Source organism: Pseudoliparis swirei, chromosome 13 (assembly GCF_029220125.1).
Source record: "Pseudoliparis swirei isolate HS2019 ecotype Mariana Trench chromosome 13, NWPU_hadal_v1, whole genome shotgun sequence".
NCBI classification, from domain to species: Eukaryota; Metazoa; Chordata; class Actinopteri; order Perciformes; family Liparidae; genus Pseudoliparis; species Pseudoliparis swirei.
In genome coordinates, this window is record NC_079400.1 from 5327806 (window position 1) to 5348325 (window position 20520).

General features: G+C 39.5%; 1 protein-coding gene across 8 annotated transcripts in view; it reads right to left on the reverse strand.

Moving 5' to 3' along the window:
- LOC130203158 (calcium-activated potassium channel subunit alpha-1) overlaps positions 1 to 20520 on the reverse strand; it is an 81315-nt gene that overhangs the window by 14439 nt on the left and 46356 nt on the right. For 5 of the 8 annotated variants that reach the window (XM_056429071.1, XM_056429069.1, XM_056429067.1 and 2 more), the window contains exons 10-20: positions 17166 to 17276; positions 16312 to 16417; positions 16103 to 16185; positions 15295 to 15364; positions 14909 to 15064; positions 14563 to 14672; positions 13980 to 14048; positions 13417 to 13503; positions 12470 to 12546; positions 7668 to 7700; positions 4047 to 4146 (exon numbers count right to left, since the gene is read on the reverse strand). In XM_056429071.1, coding sequence (XP_056285046.1) covers positions 4047 to 4146; positions 7668 to 7700; positions 12470 to 12546; positions 13417 to 13503; positions 13980 to 14048; positions 14563 to 14672; positions 14909 to 15064; positions 15295 to 15364; positions 16103 to 16185; positions 16312 to 16417; positions 17166 to 17276 — 1002 coding nt within the window. Of the gene's footprint in view, positions 1 to 4046; positions 4147 to 7667; positions 7701 to 10205; positions 10380 to 12469; positions 12547 to 13416; positions 13504 to 13979; positions 14049 to 14562; positions 14673 to 14908; positions 15065 to 15294; positions 15365 to 16102; positions 16186 to 16311; positions 16418 to 17165; positions 17277 to 20408; positions 20501 to 20520 lie in introns of all 8 variants that reach the window. The other 3 variants (XM_056429068.1, XM_056429074.1, XM_056429070.1) reach the window with 3 other exon arrangements.

Here is a 20520-nt window from a genome sequence, read left to right on the forward strand (position 1 = left end):
ACTGGTGTTAATAAATCTCCAGCAATTCACAAAATTCAACTTCAATTAAATTCAGTTTATTTTGTATAGCCCAATATCACAAATTAGCCTCAGAGGGCTTTACAATCTGTATACCTAATCAATGACATCATCATCACGACAATCATCTTCCATAACTCTCGTTGCACTCATCGGCTGCTGCTCGAGTCTGAAATGCAAATTCCAATAAAAGTGAAAGCATTTAGTGGTTTTACACCTCGGCTAAATATTGCATCAGAAGTGGAATGTTTCACCGCTCACTCAGTGAAGCCACTGTCACTTCAGTTTGCCCTTGTGGAAGATGATTGGTGAGGCAGAGCTCTGCCAGGATGGCTATCGCTCACTGTCAGCCACGACGGCCTGTCACTATCCGGCACTGCCAATTGCCTCAGCAGTCCCGTAGCAGACATGACGTGTACGTCGCGGCGCGGTCCGATGTGACCGAACGCGTCGTGACATCCCGCAATTAGATGCGTCTTATGACCCATCAAGGAGCCCATGGAAATGGTGTTAATTTCAGCGAGGTCGTCGTTTGCTAAATTCCAGACAGGACGCGTTAGTTTGCCGATGCATCTGGAAACGGGAGACGGTTCTGCTTCTGCAGCTGATCGCTCCTCGTTCCCTTTGTGCAGTTCTTTTCAGTACACGGAGCGGAGGCGTCCACGAGTGTCTTTTCTGTGAGCGCACTTCTAAACATTCAAAATGATCAGCGGCGTAATTCACTACTTTCGTGGTAAGATGACACGTTTGACAAGACTTCACACGTCATGTCCGCTGAACATAAAGCCAGGTGTCTACTCGAGGAGCGTAATGACAGCTGAGAGAGACACAAAGTAGAAGCTAAACCTGCATATTATGTAAATGTTCCATTTCAGCATCACTGCACTAGCTGACTGTAACGTTGCACAAGTAGCGATGGCAAAGACTTTGAAATCCTCCCCATCATGCAAAGTGACAGACTCCTCAAAACCCACAGCCAATCTGTTGGTCATTACTTATTTACAGAGGCCTGGAGACCGCAGGTACTGTAACAACACATTCGATACGGAACACACCCAGATGTTTGTTTTTTCTCGGCTTGTTGCATTGAAGTATCCCTCAGGCTACCGCAGTGAAACGCTCTCCGGCGTGTAGGCAGCAGACACGCTGGGTGAAATAACACATCCACTTGTACCGCGCGGTGTATTAACACGGCAAGTAGATGGATTGGTTTGGTGGGCTGATATTCAGCTGAGGGCTAAAGCATTAGAAAAGACTTGTTTTGTTCCCCAAGAGTCTTGAAATCTCCTGGAGAGATTCCACTTTGACTCAACTTTGAACCAAATCAAACAATCGAATAAGGGCAAACGGCGACCTGAAAAAACTGAGGCCATAGTTCTAAAGTACAAAGAAAAATATGCACCAACACAGCTTTTATATATATACACTACCGTTCAAAAGTTTGGGGTCACCCAGACAATTTCGTGTCTTCCATGAAAACTCACACTTTTATTTATCAAATGAATTGAACATTTCATAGAACATATAGTCAAGACATTGACAAGGTTAGAAATAATGATTAATATTTGAAGTATTAATTTTGTTCTACAAACTTCAAGCTCAAAGGAAGGCCCGTTGTGTAGCTTATATCACCAGCATAACTGTTTTCAGCTGTGCTAACATAATTGCACAAGGGTTTTCTAATCAGACATTAGTCTTCTAAGGCGATTAGCAAACACAATGTACCATTAGAACACTGGAGTGATCGTTGATGGAAATGGGCCTCTATACACCTATGGAGATATTTCATTAGAAACCAGACGTTTCCACCTAGAATAGTCATTTACCACATTAACAATGTATAGTGTGTATTTTTGATTAATTTAATGTTATCTTTATTGAAAAAACAGTGCTTTTCTTTGAAAAATAAAGACATTTCTAAGTGACCCCAAACTTTTGAACGGTAGTGTAATACAGTTATGTTTACAGTACTATATTTTGTATCTATTATACCTCAGTGTTAAACAGTATAAAAGTGTGTGCAATTAATTTCTGAATGCTAAATGAGGAGCAGCTCTATAAGCAATGGGAGCATAAAGTCATCTGTCAGTTTAAATAAAATGTCATCTGTACAATTCCACTTTGTATACGTCAGGTTGCAGGACTTGCCTGCTGCCTTGCTTCCTTGTAACATGGCACTTAATGACTATTACTATTATCATCAGTGTAATGGCTTCTTGTTGAATAACCGTGTTATCTCCAGTCCAAATCAATAAGCGCCAATTTAATTTTACGGGACAAGATAAAAGCAAGGTAGCGTTTGAATTCTCCTTTCATTGTGATGATACATTTCATCTGTGGCCTTACGTGCTGAAAAGAGCTCGGAGGGATCCAACAATAGATGAATAGCCTCGGGCTATCTCTCCTTTAGAGCCTCTCTGACTGTCAATAGTGCCAGGTCTGTTTAAGAGCTGTACTCTGTGGGTGTCACTTAAAAAACCTCGTGCCACCGAGCCCTTCTGCAACTCTGATGTTTGTCATGAAAACAGGAGCACGCAAACACATTATTTAGGATGTCTTCCCATGATATACACTACCGTTCAAAAGTTTGGGGTCACTTAGAAATGTCTTTATTTTTCAAAGAAAAGCACTGTTTTTTCAATAAAGATAACATTAATCAAAAATACACTATACATTGTTAATGTGGTAAATGACTATTCTAGGTGGAAACGTCTGGTTTCTAATGAAATATCTCCATAGGTGTATAGAGGCCCATTTCCATCAACTATCACTCCAGTGTTCTAATGGTACATTGTGTTTGCTAATCGCCTTAGAAGACTAATATCTGATTAGAAAACCCTTGTGCAATTATGTTGGCACAGCTGAAAACAGTTATGCTGGTGATATAAGCTATACAACTGGCCTTCCTTTGAGCTTGAAGTTTGAAGAACAAAATTAATACTTCAAATATTAATCATTATTTCTAACCTTGTCAATGTCTTGACTATATTTTCTATTCAATTTTCAATTCATTTGATAAATAAAAGTGAGTTTTCATGGAAGACACAAAATTGTCTGGATGACCCCAAACTTTTGAACGGTAGTGTATATACTATTGATTTTTGAGAGTTAAAAAGACCCATGACCCTTAAAGCGACACGAGTCTATTTTCGTATTCGGGGGTAGCTCGTCATGTTGAAGCCTCCGAGAATAATCAGCTCACTGTGCAGCTTCCCTCAGCATAGACGCAGCGTTAGAGCGTTTTTTAGTGTATTGTTTTGGTTTTATGCCCTGCAACTTAACTGATTTTGTTCACATTCACCACTCTGAACCTCGTTTTCCACCATAAGAGGCAGCTGTTATCAGCAATCAATAGTCTGATAAACCGACTGTACACTACCTGGACAAAAACAAACAGCAGCGACTTGCTGGTTAACACAGCAGAGCGTTCAGCAGCTAAAGAAACAGATATTATTGTCAGGAAAAAATGAGCTAAAAAGGAGAATAAAAACGTGACATTTGTTGAAACATAAACACGACTTCATATACGTATATAACTCCGTGTGCAACACATTCACATTAACAATTTCATAAGGTGATATGAACCGGTGTTGTGTACATTTGTTTTATAAAAATGTAAGGAGCAATACAAGTAGAAACTAGAGCGGGCACTCGGTAGAGCGCATACCTTCGCATATCACAAGATTTGGCATCGAATTATGAACATTTTGGCATTAGTTGCATGGCAATTGGATAAAAATTGACCACGCTATGGTAAAAAGAAGATTTTGACCTTTTCATGACCTTGACATTTGACCCGATCAATCCCAAAATCTAATCAAATGGTCCCCGGATAATAACCAATCATCCCACCAAATTTCATGCGATTCGGTTTAATAATTTTTTTGTTATGCGAGTAACACGCATACAAATATATAAATAAATAAATACACGGCGATCAAAACATCACCTTCCGCATTTTCAATGCGAAGGTAATAAACTCCGTAATCCAGAGAGACGAAGCACAAATGTCACCGTTGTTGTCCTACCTCATGATCTTGGGTGAGGAGTTTGGAGAATCTTTCATGCCTCCGTTGCGTTGCTTTTTTTTGGGCGATAACGCAGACTGTCGGTCCTCTTCAACTGCAACTAAAAGGCAACGGTGTGAGGGAGTGAATATTCAGAAGACACACGCATCTTAAATATCAGTGACACCAAAAGAACAACACAGCACACTTTGAGGAAGAGCTAATACGGTTACAAAGACATGAAGAGGAAAAAGAAGGTGGGTGAACAAGATGAAGTGGACAACACTTAAACGTGTGCAATGGGAACAGTCCGATGTTTGCATAATGACGACAGCATACGCAAGCACATCCTCTGCATGATTGAGTATGAAGATGCAAACATGCAATAGTGACATTAGCAACCATCATGCCAATTGCTAAAGTCTAATCTGGGAGGTTGTATTCATGACATACTAATCCAGAGAATTGCTGTCATCCAGATAATGAAGTACCACAATTATCTCAAGGGGTTAATACACATTTTCTTAGACCTAGACTTGGATAGTTAGTTATTCACATTTAATTAAGGTAATAACCTGTAAACATCGTGCAGCACAGTTTTAAATATGGCTGTTTCTGAGCCAATACTGGCTCCAGTCTGGCTTGCTGGTCTTTCTTCATCTTGGGAGTGACGCCCTTGGCTCGTATTATTATGTTAGTCCTTGTGCCAGAGTGATTTATGTGCAGCTGAGATGGCCCTTGGACATTGTCTTCATCACTAGAGGAAACTGCACTGAGCTCTTCATAGGGAACAAATTACACGTGTTACCCTTGAGTAAAGTAATCAGGCAAATATTTTCATAAACTCGTATCACAGCTGAAGAAAACGACTCGACTCCGCGGTCGTCGCCGGTAAAATAAACACACGCGTATTTTCTAATCGCATTTTAAAAGCCATCGCTAATAGCTTGTTACACGTCATGGAAAATGCGCCAGAGTATCTTTTATTAATGATAGTTCAAGCTGTCAACAACGAAGAGACGATAAGAGCTTTGATCACGATGAATGAAGTCTCGGAGATCATGCCACTCTGCAGATGAACGCAGGATGCCAAGCGCTGCCAGCAAGAGTGACACTGTAATGGGAAATGTTGAGTTGCAAGGCGGGGGGGGGGGGCTTGCAGTGGAGAGAGATGCTCCAACACACTGGCCCTTCACATCTTGCTTGGCCTGTTCAATATTTAATGTTTCACAGCTGACAGCTGCACACACTGGGTCATTAGTAAGGAATGCTACACATGCGACCACTCCAGCCTGGCAAGCACATGCTTTGGTTGTGCTGTTGTCGCGTACAGGCCTGCCAAACACGCCGAAGGGAGGGGGGAGGGGCGTACAGTGTCTGTGACTGTGGTATCTGTATTTCCCGGGAAGGCTACGCGCCCGCTGGAGACGCCCGGCCTCTTCTGCCCGCCCTGGTAGCCGACCCACCTGGCCCAGGCACCCCCGGAGCCAATGGAGCCCGGTCCCAGAGCAGAGGGCTCGGTGTGGGGGGGGGGGGGGGGCATCAGGCTTCCCTCGCGGTTAACCATTGTGTTGCCTTCGGGTCATTTTGACCCGATTCAATATTTAACCCTCCTGTCGCCTTCGGGTCAATTTGACCCGATTCAATGGTCAACAAACAAACATAAAGTACCTCACACTTAAACTTGGAAAACAATATTAATTCTAATAATTTTCTGGAGATTTTAATAGCTGGGGTCATATTGACCTCAAGGGTAAAATATGTTAGAAAATATAAAGGTAACAGGAGGGTTAAACATTGAATCGGGTCAAATTGACCCGAAGGCAACACAAGGGTTAAACAACTAGCGGGGGGGCCGAGACAACAGCGACTCCTCTAAGGGGCCCCCCTACGGACCCCGCTGGCGGAGCTGGGGTTCAGTTTAGCTGACTTGTATTGATAAGCTGCAGTCTGGAGGAGGGGATCGTTGTTTACTGCTAAATGAAGAGGAGTCACAATCAGGATCCGTACAATGCAAAGTTGATGGTGTCTTTGCTTTTATTTTAAAGAATAATTTTACTTAAACCGCCCCCCCAAAAATGTCCCCCCTTACTTCTTGTGGTATCCAGCGATGTCGTTGGATTTTATTTTATGAAGAGGTTTTGAGACATTTTGACCTCCATCCCAAAACAATGGAGGTGAAAACTATTTTGTTTGTGGGTTTTTAAAGGAACTATTTTCTTCTGAAGAAACAGTCACAGTGAAAACTGTAATTATGTTGATTATCCAGAGGACATTGTTTTTGTTAATCTTTTTGTTCAAATCTCATTTTTATGTTTGTGTGCACCACAAACTCAATTAAATTCACCTCCATTGTTGTTGTTGGAGGCATACATCTCCAGGACAGAGATTTCAAACGTGGGTGCATAAAACGAAATACAATCTGCATGACTAGATACCACAATGAAGAAGACATAAGATTCTTGCTTTGTGATTTTGGCGAACCAACTCTGATTCCTCGCATTAACCACACAATGGGATTTAATTCAAACTGACTTCAAAAGGACCTGCAAGTGTGTATGTTAATAAAACATCTTGTGACTCTTATCATAATTAAAGAACAATCACAGGTTTTTGGGGGTAATTCTTTCTGGCACAAGAATGCTAATAGCTGAATAATTAAAAAAACTCCATTTTATTAAACACCACTTAACCACTTGGTATAGCCACCAATGAAATGTTGGATTTGACATTTACTGTGATATTTATAATAAACATGAATTAATAAATATGCTCTCAGGTGTTCCGGCGATTGTTATGCCATAAGAACAAGTCGGTGACAATGTGAGTTAACAACCACGAGCTGCTGTTTGCAGTTTATGCCTCATGAGGGAGGAATTTGAAATGTGGGAGTGTACATCTCCACTGGTGCCATCATAGAAGCATAACTGGTAAAGATAGTATGATAAAATAGGAGGGAAAAGGAAGCAGAGGAAAAGTGTCCCCCTCATTTCAAAACATATCTAGGAGCTAAGAATGGAGAATAGAGATGATTATTTCAACAGTCAGCTGTCTCGCAGATTATCCTCCCCGCTCCAGACCTCCACTGTTCATCTGCCCCATGTCAAACATGCGCAGCACTTCTCCACGACGACTCATTGTGGCACAGTTGCTGCCTATCACCGATCCCGTTGAAGTGGACGGCCCACATGGATCACACTCCTCTTAATGGCTGGATGAGAACTGAGAAAATATTAAACCAACTCTTAAATGTTAGTATTTGTTCTGCGTCCTGCCTGTTAGCTACAAATTCAGCTGCATTATATTATTCTTGCACACATTGACTTTAAATGTGATTTTTTTAATGCTGTATTTTCAGCTGTACAGCCTATTAATTTATCTCCACCCACAGTGAAGCAGTAGCACCATCTACTGCTGAGCTGTAACGGATACCCAACACAAACCACTGGGAGACAATTTCCTAATGCCTTGCATATAAAATATAATGACGGATGATGATGGACTGGACGGAGCGATGAGCAGCAAACAAGGAAATATGAAATATAGCCGGTTAGAGACAGGTCTAGAGGTGATAGTTACAAATGTACAAGAGGAAAGGTTAGAAACAAATGACAAAAAGAGAGAATGGAAATCAAAACTTACTTGATTTGATATATCCATTATAGCTATTTTTAGCTGAGAGAAATGCAGAGACAGATGCAATTACAGGTTGTAATGAAAGCAAATTATAAATGACAACTAAGGCTGATTTCTCTTTAAGGCACGTTAACTGAGTGGTGCCTTGAAGACATTATGGAGAGAGCAATGACAAATTAAACACGGATCAATTAGAAATATGATTTTTTTCAGCAATGTGGGCAGCGAGCTTAAACAGTAGAACATTGTCAGTGTTTGTAGGCGGTCACCAGCTAAATGTGAACGGTCGTGTTTGTGGTAGTTCAGTAATCACTGATTTGGTGAAGTCAAAACACGTCTGCAGTAGATGTTGAGGTTAGATTTGGTTAGAATTTAACGTCTTTTACACCAAAGTTTCGGATATCTGCTGATTATCTTCTCAATTAATCGATTGTATTTTTTGAAAAATGCTTGTTAGAGTTCCCAAAAGCCCAAGCTGATGCATTTGAATAACTTGTTTTGTCCATTAAATAAAGCAAAACATAGATTTCCTTCATGGAAAAAAAAGAAAAACTGTAATTTAACACGAATGAGAGGCGAGGGAATGTCTGGTATTTTGGCTTAAAAAAGGAAAAGCAATTCTGCAGATTGACCAATCAATAAGTAGGATAAGTGTTGCAAAGAGAAGAATTACTGTCGTTTTAGCAGAATTAAATGACTATTTGTAGATGATGCAGGTCCACATCTATTCAAATATCATCTAGTGTTTGACCTCGGGGTCTAAAAGTTTCAACCGAAATGCGGCCTGTCATAATTTACAATGCAGGTCAGCATTACCATTAAGTCAAGATATATGAATGGAATAAGACTTAACATAATGTGACAATACACTGCAGTTCTTAGGTCCATAGTATTGTGTTTATTTGTTCTTCTCTTTCCCAAAAGCTGTTTCCCTTTTCCTCTGCACTGCCTGACAGAACCTGCACAAATGCATGGAACTTTTTTGGAGCCACGGGTCCCACACATGCTCATTTGTACCTTATTTCAAACCCTTGCTTACAATAAAGGTCATGCATTGAGCTTAAGGCAGGATAGTGACAGCGATGTTCAAACAGGGACCTTGCTGGTCCTGGCATCTGTCGCCTGCAATCGGGAGGGCGCGAGCAGAGTCACAGGACTAACAGGCTAGCATCTGTCCCACAACGTGAGAGGAGGAGAGGGGCGGAGGCACTCAGCTGCCTGGTGGTTAGGAACTGTCAGGCTGAGTTTCATGACAACCGGTAGCACTCCAAAAATGAAAATGCAAACATAATTTCCATGTCAGGCCGCATAAGGCCTCGCTCCACGCGTCTGCCGCACCATGGGGACAGCGACTCCGAAGCTCGGCTCGCCGGGCAAATGCTCGCGGCACACGACCCTGGAAGACACGTTGAGGGGTGGAAAACGCCCAGAGACGTTCAACTATACACAGAATGGTCTTTGATCAAGAGGCATTCGCTGAGACTGTCTGACAGTCTGCGATGTTTTCCAGCAAATTATATCAACACTCTGCAAACAGGCACATTCTTCATGCCTTCTGCGATACACCAGTACAATTTAACATGCCTTCTGGCTTTAAAGGGGAATCACATTTGAGTTTAGAATTTATATGCAGCTCAATCCAGCTCTGGTTGATTCACCAGCACTATTTAATTTTCCTTTATTCCTCTTTCAATCCAATACGCTTCAGTTCTATTTGATTGTGTTACAGTCAACTTTTTGTACAGTTCAATCATTAACATGAATACATTGCGATTAGACTAACAACTAGGAAATACAAACCCAGCACTCCGTTGATCACGGGGCACTGGTTTGTTTTCTGGATGGGATTGGTAGATTTGACCCGGAGTGGTTGCTCAAGTATTTGATCTTAATCTAATAAATCCAGTACATTAACCTCAAGATACTGCTACCCTCAGAAAATCCCCTCAGGCACCATCTCAAGTTATATCCTGCTCATCCGTTTCTGGAGGGTAGTTAAATATTTGGATTAAGTGAATGTTATTTGGGTAATTCTTAAAAAGATTTTTTTAAATGACCCTCTCCAGTGACATTGAGCACTAGGGGTTTCCAAGTTTGAGTGCGTATTACGAGATTTGTGGCGGGAATGCGCAGCTGTACATTTTTCAAGGCTTTGGCTTTCATGTCTTGAATATGTTGGGAGGAAGCGTTTTATATTTCAGGGGAGAATTACCGTTAGAGCTCTTCCCAAATGTTGCATTAGTGACCGTTTTAGTTAATTTGAACTACAGGTTGAATTTACATTCTCTGACAAAACACAAGCAAAAAAAACAAACTGCCATGCTTCACAACAACTAAAAGTCACCGCCAAAAGTAGCAACACATGGCGAAGAACGCGAGCGGACTAAAAAAAATCATAAAGATAAAACAATAAAGCGACATTTATATCCATGACAGTGACGGCACAGCTGCTAGAGCTACGGCACACAAGCTCGAGACACTTTGTACGGTGAACACAGTGCATGTTACAAACACTGAAGAGCACACGTCATGGCGACAACTTACAGGCACGTAAAGTGGCTGAGCAATCATTAACAGAGACAGCAGAGAGTGGGATGTCGCGTTGGGGGGAGTCCATGTTACAACGCACATTAACTGGCATGCAAGAGCAGTCCCGCTCTGAGCGGCCGCAATCAAAACAACATGCCAGTCTTATTTTCTTGTAGGCGAGCCTCTTGGCTACGGTCACGGGTTCAGACGAGAGGAGAGGAAGAGCAGGTTAATGTAGAGGGTCGTTCTGGAGGAAGAGTGGACAAAGGCAAGACAGGGAACAGAGGACGGCTGCTTCTGGTGCACTTTGTCTCGACGGCGTGCAAATGTCACATTTGGCATTTGGAATGTGTTCCACTCTGTGTGGTCGATTCGGTTTGGGTAATTTTTTTGGGACTTATGGGGGGGGGGGGGGGGGGATTATATGAAGATGTCCCCTTAGTTGGTTTCGGGGGTGTTAGTGTGACATGAGTGAAGGGCGAGAGAAGGGAAAGTCATTATTTTTGTTCCAGCAGCAGAGGAGACAAAAATGACCACAGGTTCCATCTTGACTTGGCCCCTTACTCCAACGTGACCACTCCAAGCTTTGTGTGCACTATGTCACGGGACATGCCTGGAGCATGCGTTGTGAGTTTACAACTCTTGTGAATAATTGTGCTGGTTTATAATTCTAGCCGAGGATTAAAACGGACAGAAAACTCTCCGACAAAAAGGTTCAAAGTAAATGTGACGACGTTTCCTGGAATATACTGTAAATGCATCCAGAAAGAAGAAAAACGACAAGCTCCAACACTTGGGAGAAACTGATTTGAAATTAATTTGACATTCTCAACTTACACATACCCGCCCGGGAACTTTGCAGTCTGTCCCAAACCATCCCTGATATCAGATGTGCACTCTGCTCAGTAAGGAACATCGTTTTGGGCTGCGTGTCAAACGAGTTATTCTCTTTGTCAAGACAGTTCAAATGAGAGATGTTCCTCATTTCTCATCCTGGGGGCTTTCTTGCTCTGCTCTTCTTGCAGGGCTGCGTGTTTGTTAAGGACTGTGGGGACATCTGGTGGTGATATAGAGTACTACTACCTCAAGCAGGCGTGACTGAATTGTTGATGCTCTGTTAATAAAGCTTTGGAGATGCTTCAAGAACGTGTTTTATTTTTAGCTCGGGGTAGGGATTGCTCATCTGTTTATCCTCGTCTCTCTGGGTCTTTAAAAAAAAAAAAGATGTTTTCTTTTTTTCTTTGTCGAATATGTTCCTCTACTTGAAAGCGACGTGCACATAACAATGGGCGGGTCCAGGCAGCATCAACCAGTGTACATGCAACATTTACAGTACATTCAAACAGGTTGCTTCAGTCGGGGGGGGGGAGCAGGCTGTGCTTTCGGAAGGGAAATAAATCCACGTTACTCACAATATATGACTATAAAGGGAATTTTTTAAGGAAAGTATGTCAAGTTCCCGAGCAGCAGGAAGAGAATACATCACACATGTTAAGATTAGGTGTTAGCGTCAGTGGTTGAGACAAGACACACTGTGTTGAATCCAAGAGAAAGAGCCACAAAGTGGCACATGATGTTTTTAAAGTCTCGAAACAAACAATCCATCCAGGTACCTGTGGTGTTAACAGTCAGTCTGAATGCTTGTTAACATCACAACGTGATCAATGAACTGGAACAGCGCAGACAGCTGTTATACAAAAGGGAAGGTAGCAAACATCCACACGGGAAAACAGACATCTAGATTGTATTCGTAGGTGGTTGGAGAGGACTTTACTAGTTTAAGGTTCTCACTTTGCTGTGTATTAAAAATACGTGGAAATTCCATGGAAAGGGGAAAATGTTACAAATAAAGAATACTTCAAGAATCAGTTCATCCAAATCACAAAAAAAGCAGAGAAGAATAACCTCAGCACATAAAACCAAACTATCTGCAAGAATAAATACCAAAGGGAAGCTGTGTTTTGTAATTTGGGGGAACTGACTCATTAATGAGGGCGGGTATTTATGTGATGCAAAGCGGCCCAAACGTGTAGCTTTACACGGGAAATTTGGAGGGCACCCGTTTGTTTGGGCTGCGGAAACAAACCCGATGACCTTTCTTCATGCACAAGTTAGGAGAAAGTGAATAATTAATGCAGGAACTAATTGGTTTGGACACATGGCTATGTAGGTCATGTAAATACACATCATAGTGCTCGACTGATGCCAACTCAGTGCTGGGGAGAAATGTTACTGAAGACAAACAAATGTATACAATGTTTTTATATGTAGTCACTTACATTTCTTGCATCCACATTTCTTAATCCTTTTGGGATCAGTAATGTCATCGTGGCAGGCTTTACAGTAAAACAGCGCCCTATGGAAGAAAAACAAGAAGCCCACTTGAGTCAATGTCCAACATGCTGAAATAAAGTGTTTACAGACATTTCATCTTCACTTTGTCTGCAACTAGTTTCAGTTTGCATGTAATCACATGCAAACTGTGGTTTTTGGTGCGTACAAAATAAACTGTTAAATAGAAGGACAGAGATGCATCAGGAAGAATCAGGTTGGTTAAACACATTTAATCTCTGATTTATATATTTTCTTAAAGCAGATCAGACATTTGTCATTTGGCAAAATGTAAAATTTCCCAAAAAAAACATTTTAAGATACCTGATATTGTAAACACAAGCAACATGTGGCCTTAACCACTAACCTAACCAAAAGCCTCCTCAGCTACTTCATCCTATATCATACATTACAGCATCACCAGTTCACACTTTGCTAGCTAACATCAACAACAACAACAACAACAACAACCAGCTAGCAACCTGTTCAGCTAATTAAACAAAACTTCTTATCTAAAAAATCCAATCACAAGTTTATTTATTTTTTGTGAAATCCACCACGTCTCTTTATATATATATATATTTTTTTTTCATTATTGCTAAAGGCCTATATATATTCTACTTTATTAAATGAAAATCCAATATGTGCACAAACCTCAGGAATGACATTATAAATCCCTCCTATGAATAATCTACTAGAATTATGGAGATTGGGAGAGGGTCATTGTTTTCCTTTTTATTACCTTGAATAACTCAATTGAAATAATGTATATATTTAATTTTACTGTATGAATTTATGTGCTAATACAACAGAACAGGAAAAATCAGCAGCGTGACCCTCTATAAGAATTGTTTTTTTACTTGTAAACAATCTCAAGTGCCATTCATTAACATACCTCTTCACTTCTTTGGCATCACTTGCAATGAAGAAGCCCAATGTCCCCTCCTGCATCTTCATGTGGTTTCCAGGGTTTATCAGGGTGCTGAGAGGATTCACAGACCAGAGATGTCACAGTGGAAAGTCAGAACACAGAACTCGCAAGCTTTTGCACTCATCACAGGCACAAGCTAGCGGGATTCGTTTTTGCAACTCATTTGGCCCGATAGCCCGTTTATTACATCGAGCTGATGGAAGCAGAGAGCAGTGACACTTCAAATGATCAGCGCAGAAGAGGAACCACTAAAAACAACTCGTCAGCTGTGTTTTAGGGAAATAACTTACACCTCCCCCATTCATTTGTTAGGATGTTATCAGAAACGCCTCTGATGCTCGTTAGAAAATCAATTTAGACTCCAATTTAGGACATTTTGTAACGCAGCTTGTGTTTGCAGTCGAAAAGAAAATGCTAATTCAAAGAAGATTCATCGCTGAAAGCAAATACTGACAGCAGACACACCTGCGCGTCTTTGTTTTTGCATTAATGAATTTTAATAATCCACTGTGAGCACATCCCCTTACCTGCATTCCCTTTGATCCGACTTATACTCTATAGCGATCAGGAGCAGCTTTAGCTTCACGTAGCAGAGTCTGGAAAAGAGAATAACAATAGAATTATATGTCATATAAACTGATATTTATAGTTTTCTGAAAATCATCTCAGCCACCTTTGTCACCTTTCTATATATTTTCTTATGAGACTGAGCACCCATTTTTGCTTTGTTTTATATAGCTTATTCTAGTCTTCAAATAACAAATCCAGTTTAAAAATATACATATTATTATAATAATATATAAATATTGTAATTAGTGACCGATTGTTTCATCGAAATAACTGGATAATTTGCTATATGGCTTGTTTTCTTCTCAAGATAATAAAGACATTGCATTTGCTATCTCAAATGTTTATTTTAAGATTATTATCTGAGAATCTTGAGAGAAAAATGCATTGAATGTCACACTAGCTACTGAAAAGACCAATGCTAAATGCCACAAAGTGTAAGTTTCTTGCATGCAGAAAATACAAAGTAGCAAAGAAGTAAACAAAAGATGCCACAAAGCACAACATAGTTGAAAACATTTTTCTTTGTTTCAGTACACTTACTCGCAAATGACCGGGAAGGACATGCCCACAAAGGCACTCGATAGGTACTCGGTATACATCTCATTGGCCACTCCTTCGAGGTAATACTTCTGCCATGTGTCCTCCTCGATCTACAAGAAAGAGGTGTCACAAAATACAGAGAGCTTTGTTCCATTACAAAACATCCATTACTTTATTAACCAAGATTTATTTGTATTTTTTTGCAAGTTGATCCCCATTCACCAGATGCTGCACATGGGCCTCATCTGGGATATTCATTATGATCCATTCAGACTATGGTTATGGCCAACATTACTTCTGAATTGAATCCAGGGAGCACAGATGGGTGAATCTTAGCTGTGGCTACCTTGATGAAGGACCTCATAGAAAAAAGGTTGGCCAGCATGGTGGAGAGGCCCTGAGCCAGGCAGCTCTGAGCGATGAAGCCCAGCTTAAGCTCCGCAAGGCAAATAGCGTCATCTCCCTCCTTCCAGTTCCAGCTCGGGATGTTCAGAAGGTGGGCCTGGAGGCGGAAATAACAAATGACATGCTAACTTTACAGAACCACAGACTGTAGTTACACATTTATTTCCAACAAGCTCTTTAAAACCTAGACAGACAAAGGGTTTAATATTTCCAAATGACATCAGTGCAATAACCCAAACTTGATTATTTATATAAAAATGCTAAAATGTGACAATAACAGTACTTTTTATTATATGACCCAAGTAAAAGTGTAAAGATGAAACCAACCTTATTGTGGTACTGCAACATTTGAGTGATAATTCTGATCTTCGGATGGTAGTTCTTGATAGATATTACTCTGCAGCATGACAGAAAGAACAAAACTAAATCAGAACACTTGCATCAAACTTTTCCTGCGTCAACATCTGCTTTTTGACACCTTTTCATTTTTTATTTTTTCCTCCGTTCTGTTAGATATTAACACAATTTACAGCTGGCAGTTAATTCTGCTCAACATTTTTGTGACAGATTCATGTTTTCTCTCTGAGTTCTTGATACGTTTCCAAAAGGGAAAGTGAGCACCAGGAATGTGTTCATGCAGAGTCTCCGACACGCTCACTTACACTCACAATTAATGTCCAGGAAGAAGTGGGAACACCTCTGGCCTTCACTTTCAGAAGTATGACCATATGGTAACATTTCATATATCCCAGTATATCTGCATTTCCAAATACCTATGGCTCCTAATATGACTCTATATCATTAAACAATTTAAAAAAGCACATATATGCTATCATCATGAATTGTTGACTTCTACAAGTTGAATAGATAAACCCTTAATCCAATTATCTGTAAAGCTTTTTGTGCTGTATCTGAATATCAGTGCACATTTTAAATAAACAGTCTTTCCAGGAACTATGTTTGAATCTTTTTCTTGAATATTTTCATCACAAAATCAATTCTGAAACGGTTTGTATTCACATATCACCGCTTCCTAATTTGTCCTTGAACTTTTACCATTTTCATTTCTTCCACACCTAAACTTCTCACGGGGTGAATAAAAAGTGTAAATCTCGGAGCAGCTGCTTTGCTTTACCTCATGATGTTGGACGCATCCTCAGCATCAGGGTCAGCGCAGTATTTGTTGGCTAAGATCAAACAAGCATCAGCTGATTCGATCTGGAAACACAATCAGACACAGCAAACAGATAATGTTATCCAACTAGTCAGTAATCTTGAGAATAGACTTTACAAACGTCACGGTTTCTCTTCGAGCCGCAGAGGATGAAGTATGATCCGAGTTACCTTCACTCTGGCCAGGTCGTGTGGGTTCAGTACGGATCCTTGGTAAAACTCCACTTGAGTGAAGTGGCGCTTGAACAAGGCTTCCAGCTCAAGATTCGGTGAGATACTGGCAGAATAATGGAGAAACGCTTACATGTGAGGAGGAACATTATTTCTACTCTCTTGAATAGATTGGTTTTTTTTCGTGAGTGGTGCTTTGTCCAGAAACTCGAAACAGGACATGGAGGGAAAAATACAAATATAAAAAATATAAACTGTTGCTGGATATTGCAAACGTGTTTAATATAGACTTTTTAAAACATTTTTAATAGAATTAATTTGGATCAATGAACTAAAAAAAAAAATATATATATTTTTTAATTTATCTCCACCCACATAAAATATAAAATTTTGCTGGATATTGCAAACATGTTAAATTTTTTTTTTTACATAATACATTCAGATCAATGAACTAGAGGATCATAGAAAGCAGCTGCTCCCCCTCAATGGAAGGAGACTCCATCACTGGTAGCAACCTCTGAGACTCGGTCAGCGGCTGAAGAGCCAGCGCCGGGGGTCACAGCGGTGAGTTGCTACAACCATTAACCGAGGATCCATCTCTGGCCACTCTCCTCCCAGTTAGCAGTGAGTGAGGAAGATGGACTGCAATAGCACATCTATTTAATAAGTCTAATAAAGAGTACATTTGTCAAATTTAGTCTCCCATATGAGTATTTTCCAAGCTAGTGGCTGTCATGGGGAACCTGAATAAAGAAAATGTATTTTCTAACCTGTATATTTTTCCCACCTCCATGTCCCTTCCGGGGCTCCGTAGTTTTGTACTATATATATATATATATATATGTTGTACTTACTTATGGAGAAAAACAATTTCTACATTGACATCATCCCTGTCTTTGTGTAGGAAGTCTTTTAGAAAGTTGGACACACTCTCAAGTGTTATATGACCACAGACCACGATGTGCCTGGAAAAGGAGGTGCAGGATCATAATGAAACTAAAATGCAGTCGGAATAAAAGTAAAATAACTAAAAACACACACACACACACACACATCGTTGTTTCATCTTCATCGATGTCCTGGAATCAAAAGGTAAATATGAGACAAGAGAGATGTAATGGAAAAGTAATCAGTACCGTTTATATTTTGGTGATTTATTTGAAATAATAAAAGATGTGTTACATAAGTTTGAGAACTGAATGAACAGGTCAGAGTGGATTTCAGTTTCAGATTATAGAGGATTAGCGTTTACTTCGATGGAGATTATGAAATCAGCACACAGTTTATCTCGATTGCCACATACCACGGACGCTTTATATAAGGATGTCTATATTATATTTATATTATATTTTCAGATGTTTACTCACTGCACTGCATTGATTCTTTGTGGTTTTAATGTTCAATTAATGTATCAGAATCATTGCTGCTTTTTGCACCACTTGTTCAACTAATTTGTAAAAGAGTCAAGAGGATGTTATATAATGATGATGCTAATGACAAGTAGACATGAAGAAGGAAAAAGAAGGAAATAGAAAAATAATGATGCATTAAAAATGTAAGGCAAAATGCACTCATATTTAAATGTCGAAGCGAAAACAACACAGGTATGAAAACTACATGTACTGATTTTTCAACATTTCTTTTGGTGAAACTGTTAATCCACTGTGTCACCCATATATTTGTGTGAGTAATTACAACAACATACTAAAACACAAACAAGCTGATTGTTTGCTGCAGCTCTTAGTCTTCAAGTTTGATTAAAATGTTCATTTTACCAATAATTAACGAATTGGACAAAATAATGAATACAAAATTGTACAAGAAACACAAAAAATTACTTACGAAGCTCTAATTTAGTTTTTTTTTTTTTTTTAAACAAAAGAAGTCAAGATTTGGTTTAAGAGAGTTTCCAAAACCAAGTCTGGCTTCTTAAAAACTAAGTGAACGAGCACAAGTACCAAACGCATGCTACATGAAGCCATATTTTGTTTGGAGGCATCCAGCAGAATCTCACTATCTTTAGAAACAGCTGCAAAGCTTGGGACACCTAAGTGTTTATGTTAAAGGAATAGTTTGACATTTTGGAGAGTTAGACAAGAAGATTGATGCAACTCTCATGTCTCTGCTTTAAATATGAAGCTGGAGCCAGGAGGTGATTAGCTGATACCGCTAGCCAGGTGCTGTCCAAAGACACACAAAACAAACCACTCCCTCTCGAGATATCTAATAAATGCTTATCTTTAAATCCATGCGCAAAAATATACGTAGTAAAGTATTACTGGGAGTGGCCTGCTAAACTAAGCTAATCCCCCCTTGGCTCTAGCTTCATGTTTATCAGAACGGACATGAGAGTGGTATCGTTTTTATTATCTAACTCTCTAACTATTCCTGTAAACTCGAGGTGGATTTATTTTAGTCCTGAGGGTGTAGGTCAGACTGAAGATAAAGGCCAAGAATATTCAGAAGCAAAGCGTGACAGACAAGCATGACACAAGTTTTTCAAGAACAACAAAACATAATTCCAAAAAGTCAGCATGAAGCAAGCAAGCAATGGAATTCAGGAATGGATGTATACATATTAAATAGATACTGAACTCAGTTAAGCTTGGGTTCATCAACTTTAAAATGCTTTATTACGGTCTTGAAGGCTCTGGATTTAAATATAATAATAAATAAAAGATGTATTTAATGACTCTGGTATGAATACATTAGTATTATTTATTATAACCAATAGCAGATCCCTAAAGCAACCCCATACTGTATATAATATCCTCTAACTGTATAGAGTGAGAGTATCTTATAAGTAAGGCTGTCTATCAATGCTTATTTTACTTTGATCAGTTATTACATTTTATGATATTTAGACAATTTTTCTGATGTATACATTTGAGTTTGGTTTGGTGAACAAGGAGAACAAAATCCAAAAGTGTATATCACAAACACAAAGTCGGCGCAGATATACACCGACGATACGCAGCCTTATTACAAGTGAAACACCACAAAACATGTCGGATTTTCTCTCAATGCTTCACGAAGTATGAACCTGCAAACTGGGATGTAATTCATGCAGAATAATGGCGGACGCTGTCAAAATAACTGCAGTTATTAATCACTGTTACACCATGGTCATTGATCAGGTATATTCTGATTGGATGACAGCTGTCTGTTATAATCATGTCACAGGATACTACAAACATATTTCTGGTTAAAAGTTAACTAAGAAAACCAAATGTAACCAGAGCAACAATTAGGTAATTCTAAAGAGAGACTAAATCTACGCTGCTGTGATCCTGCAATTTCCCCACTGTGGGGCTAATAAAGGAATATATAATCTAATCTAATCATCACGTTTAAAAGAAGAAATGAATTAAAAGATGCATTCAATAGTTTTTTTTCAATAGTTTTTTTTTCTCTCCACAAATGCTGGAATATTTAGTTCATATCTCAGGGAATCAAAGAGAAAATCCAACATGTGCCATCTTTAAGCACGACACTATACATGTACATGACTACTCAGCAAAAATATTTGTTCTATCAAGTCATTTTTGTCTGGTTTTGAGCTCTCAGGGTCTTATTTTCTGAAAACAAGTGAAAAAGAATCAATCTGGGAGCAAAGTTATTTACTTTTTAATAGGTGTTAAGAAATCTTTTTCTTAAGTCTTTCATTTTTAACATACTGACCAGTTAATTGTTATCGGGAAAACATTTTTTTCAAAATGATCCAGTGCTACCAGATTTGTTTCATTTTTTTCTTTTGAGAAAATTACATTTTTAGAATTCATTGACCGACAAAATTGGTTGCGATAGGTATTTTTGCAGCGTAAAATCAGATATTCATTTATGACAAGCGGCAATGATAGCTTGCACACATAGCTTGCAGCAATACAGTACAATAGACTCTAAACATTAAGCATGGCCCAGTTCTTCAGTCACAGTGTGACTTTATTGCTAATAGAGATCATTACATCTCAAATTGCTGTTTCATGATGTCTATAAAAGCAAAAATCAGAGTATGTCACCTCTTTATGAGAGGGCCAATTAAGTCACACAAAACCACACCATTAAATGTTTGCTGTTTTTTCATTTGTTTGACTTACTTTCTGCCTCTGGTCGAGTTATAACTCCCTCCATATTTCTTCCGATTAAGGATGAGAGCAGCAATTTCTGGCACGTAGCAAGCAAACATGGCCTACATGCATGAAAAACAAA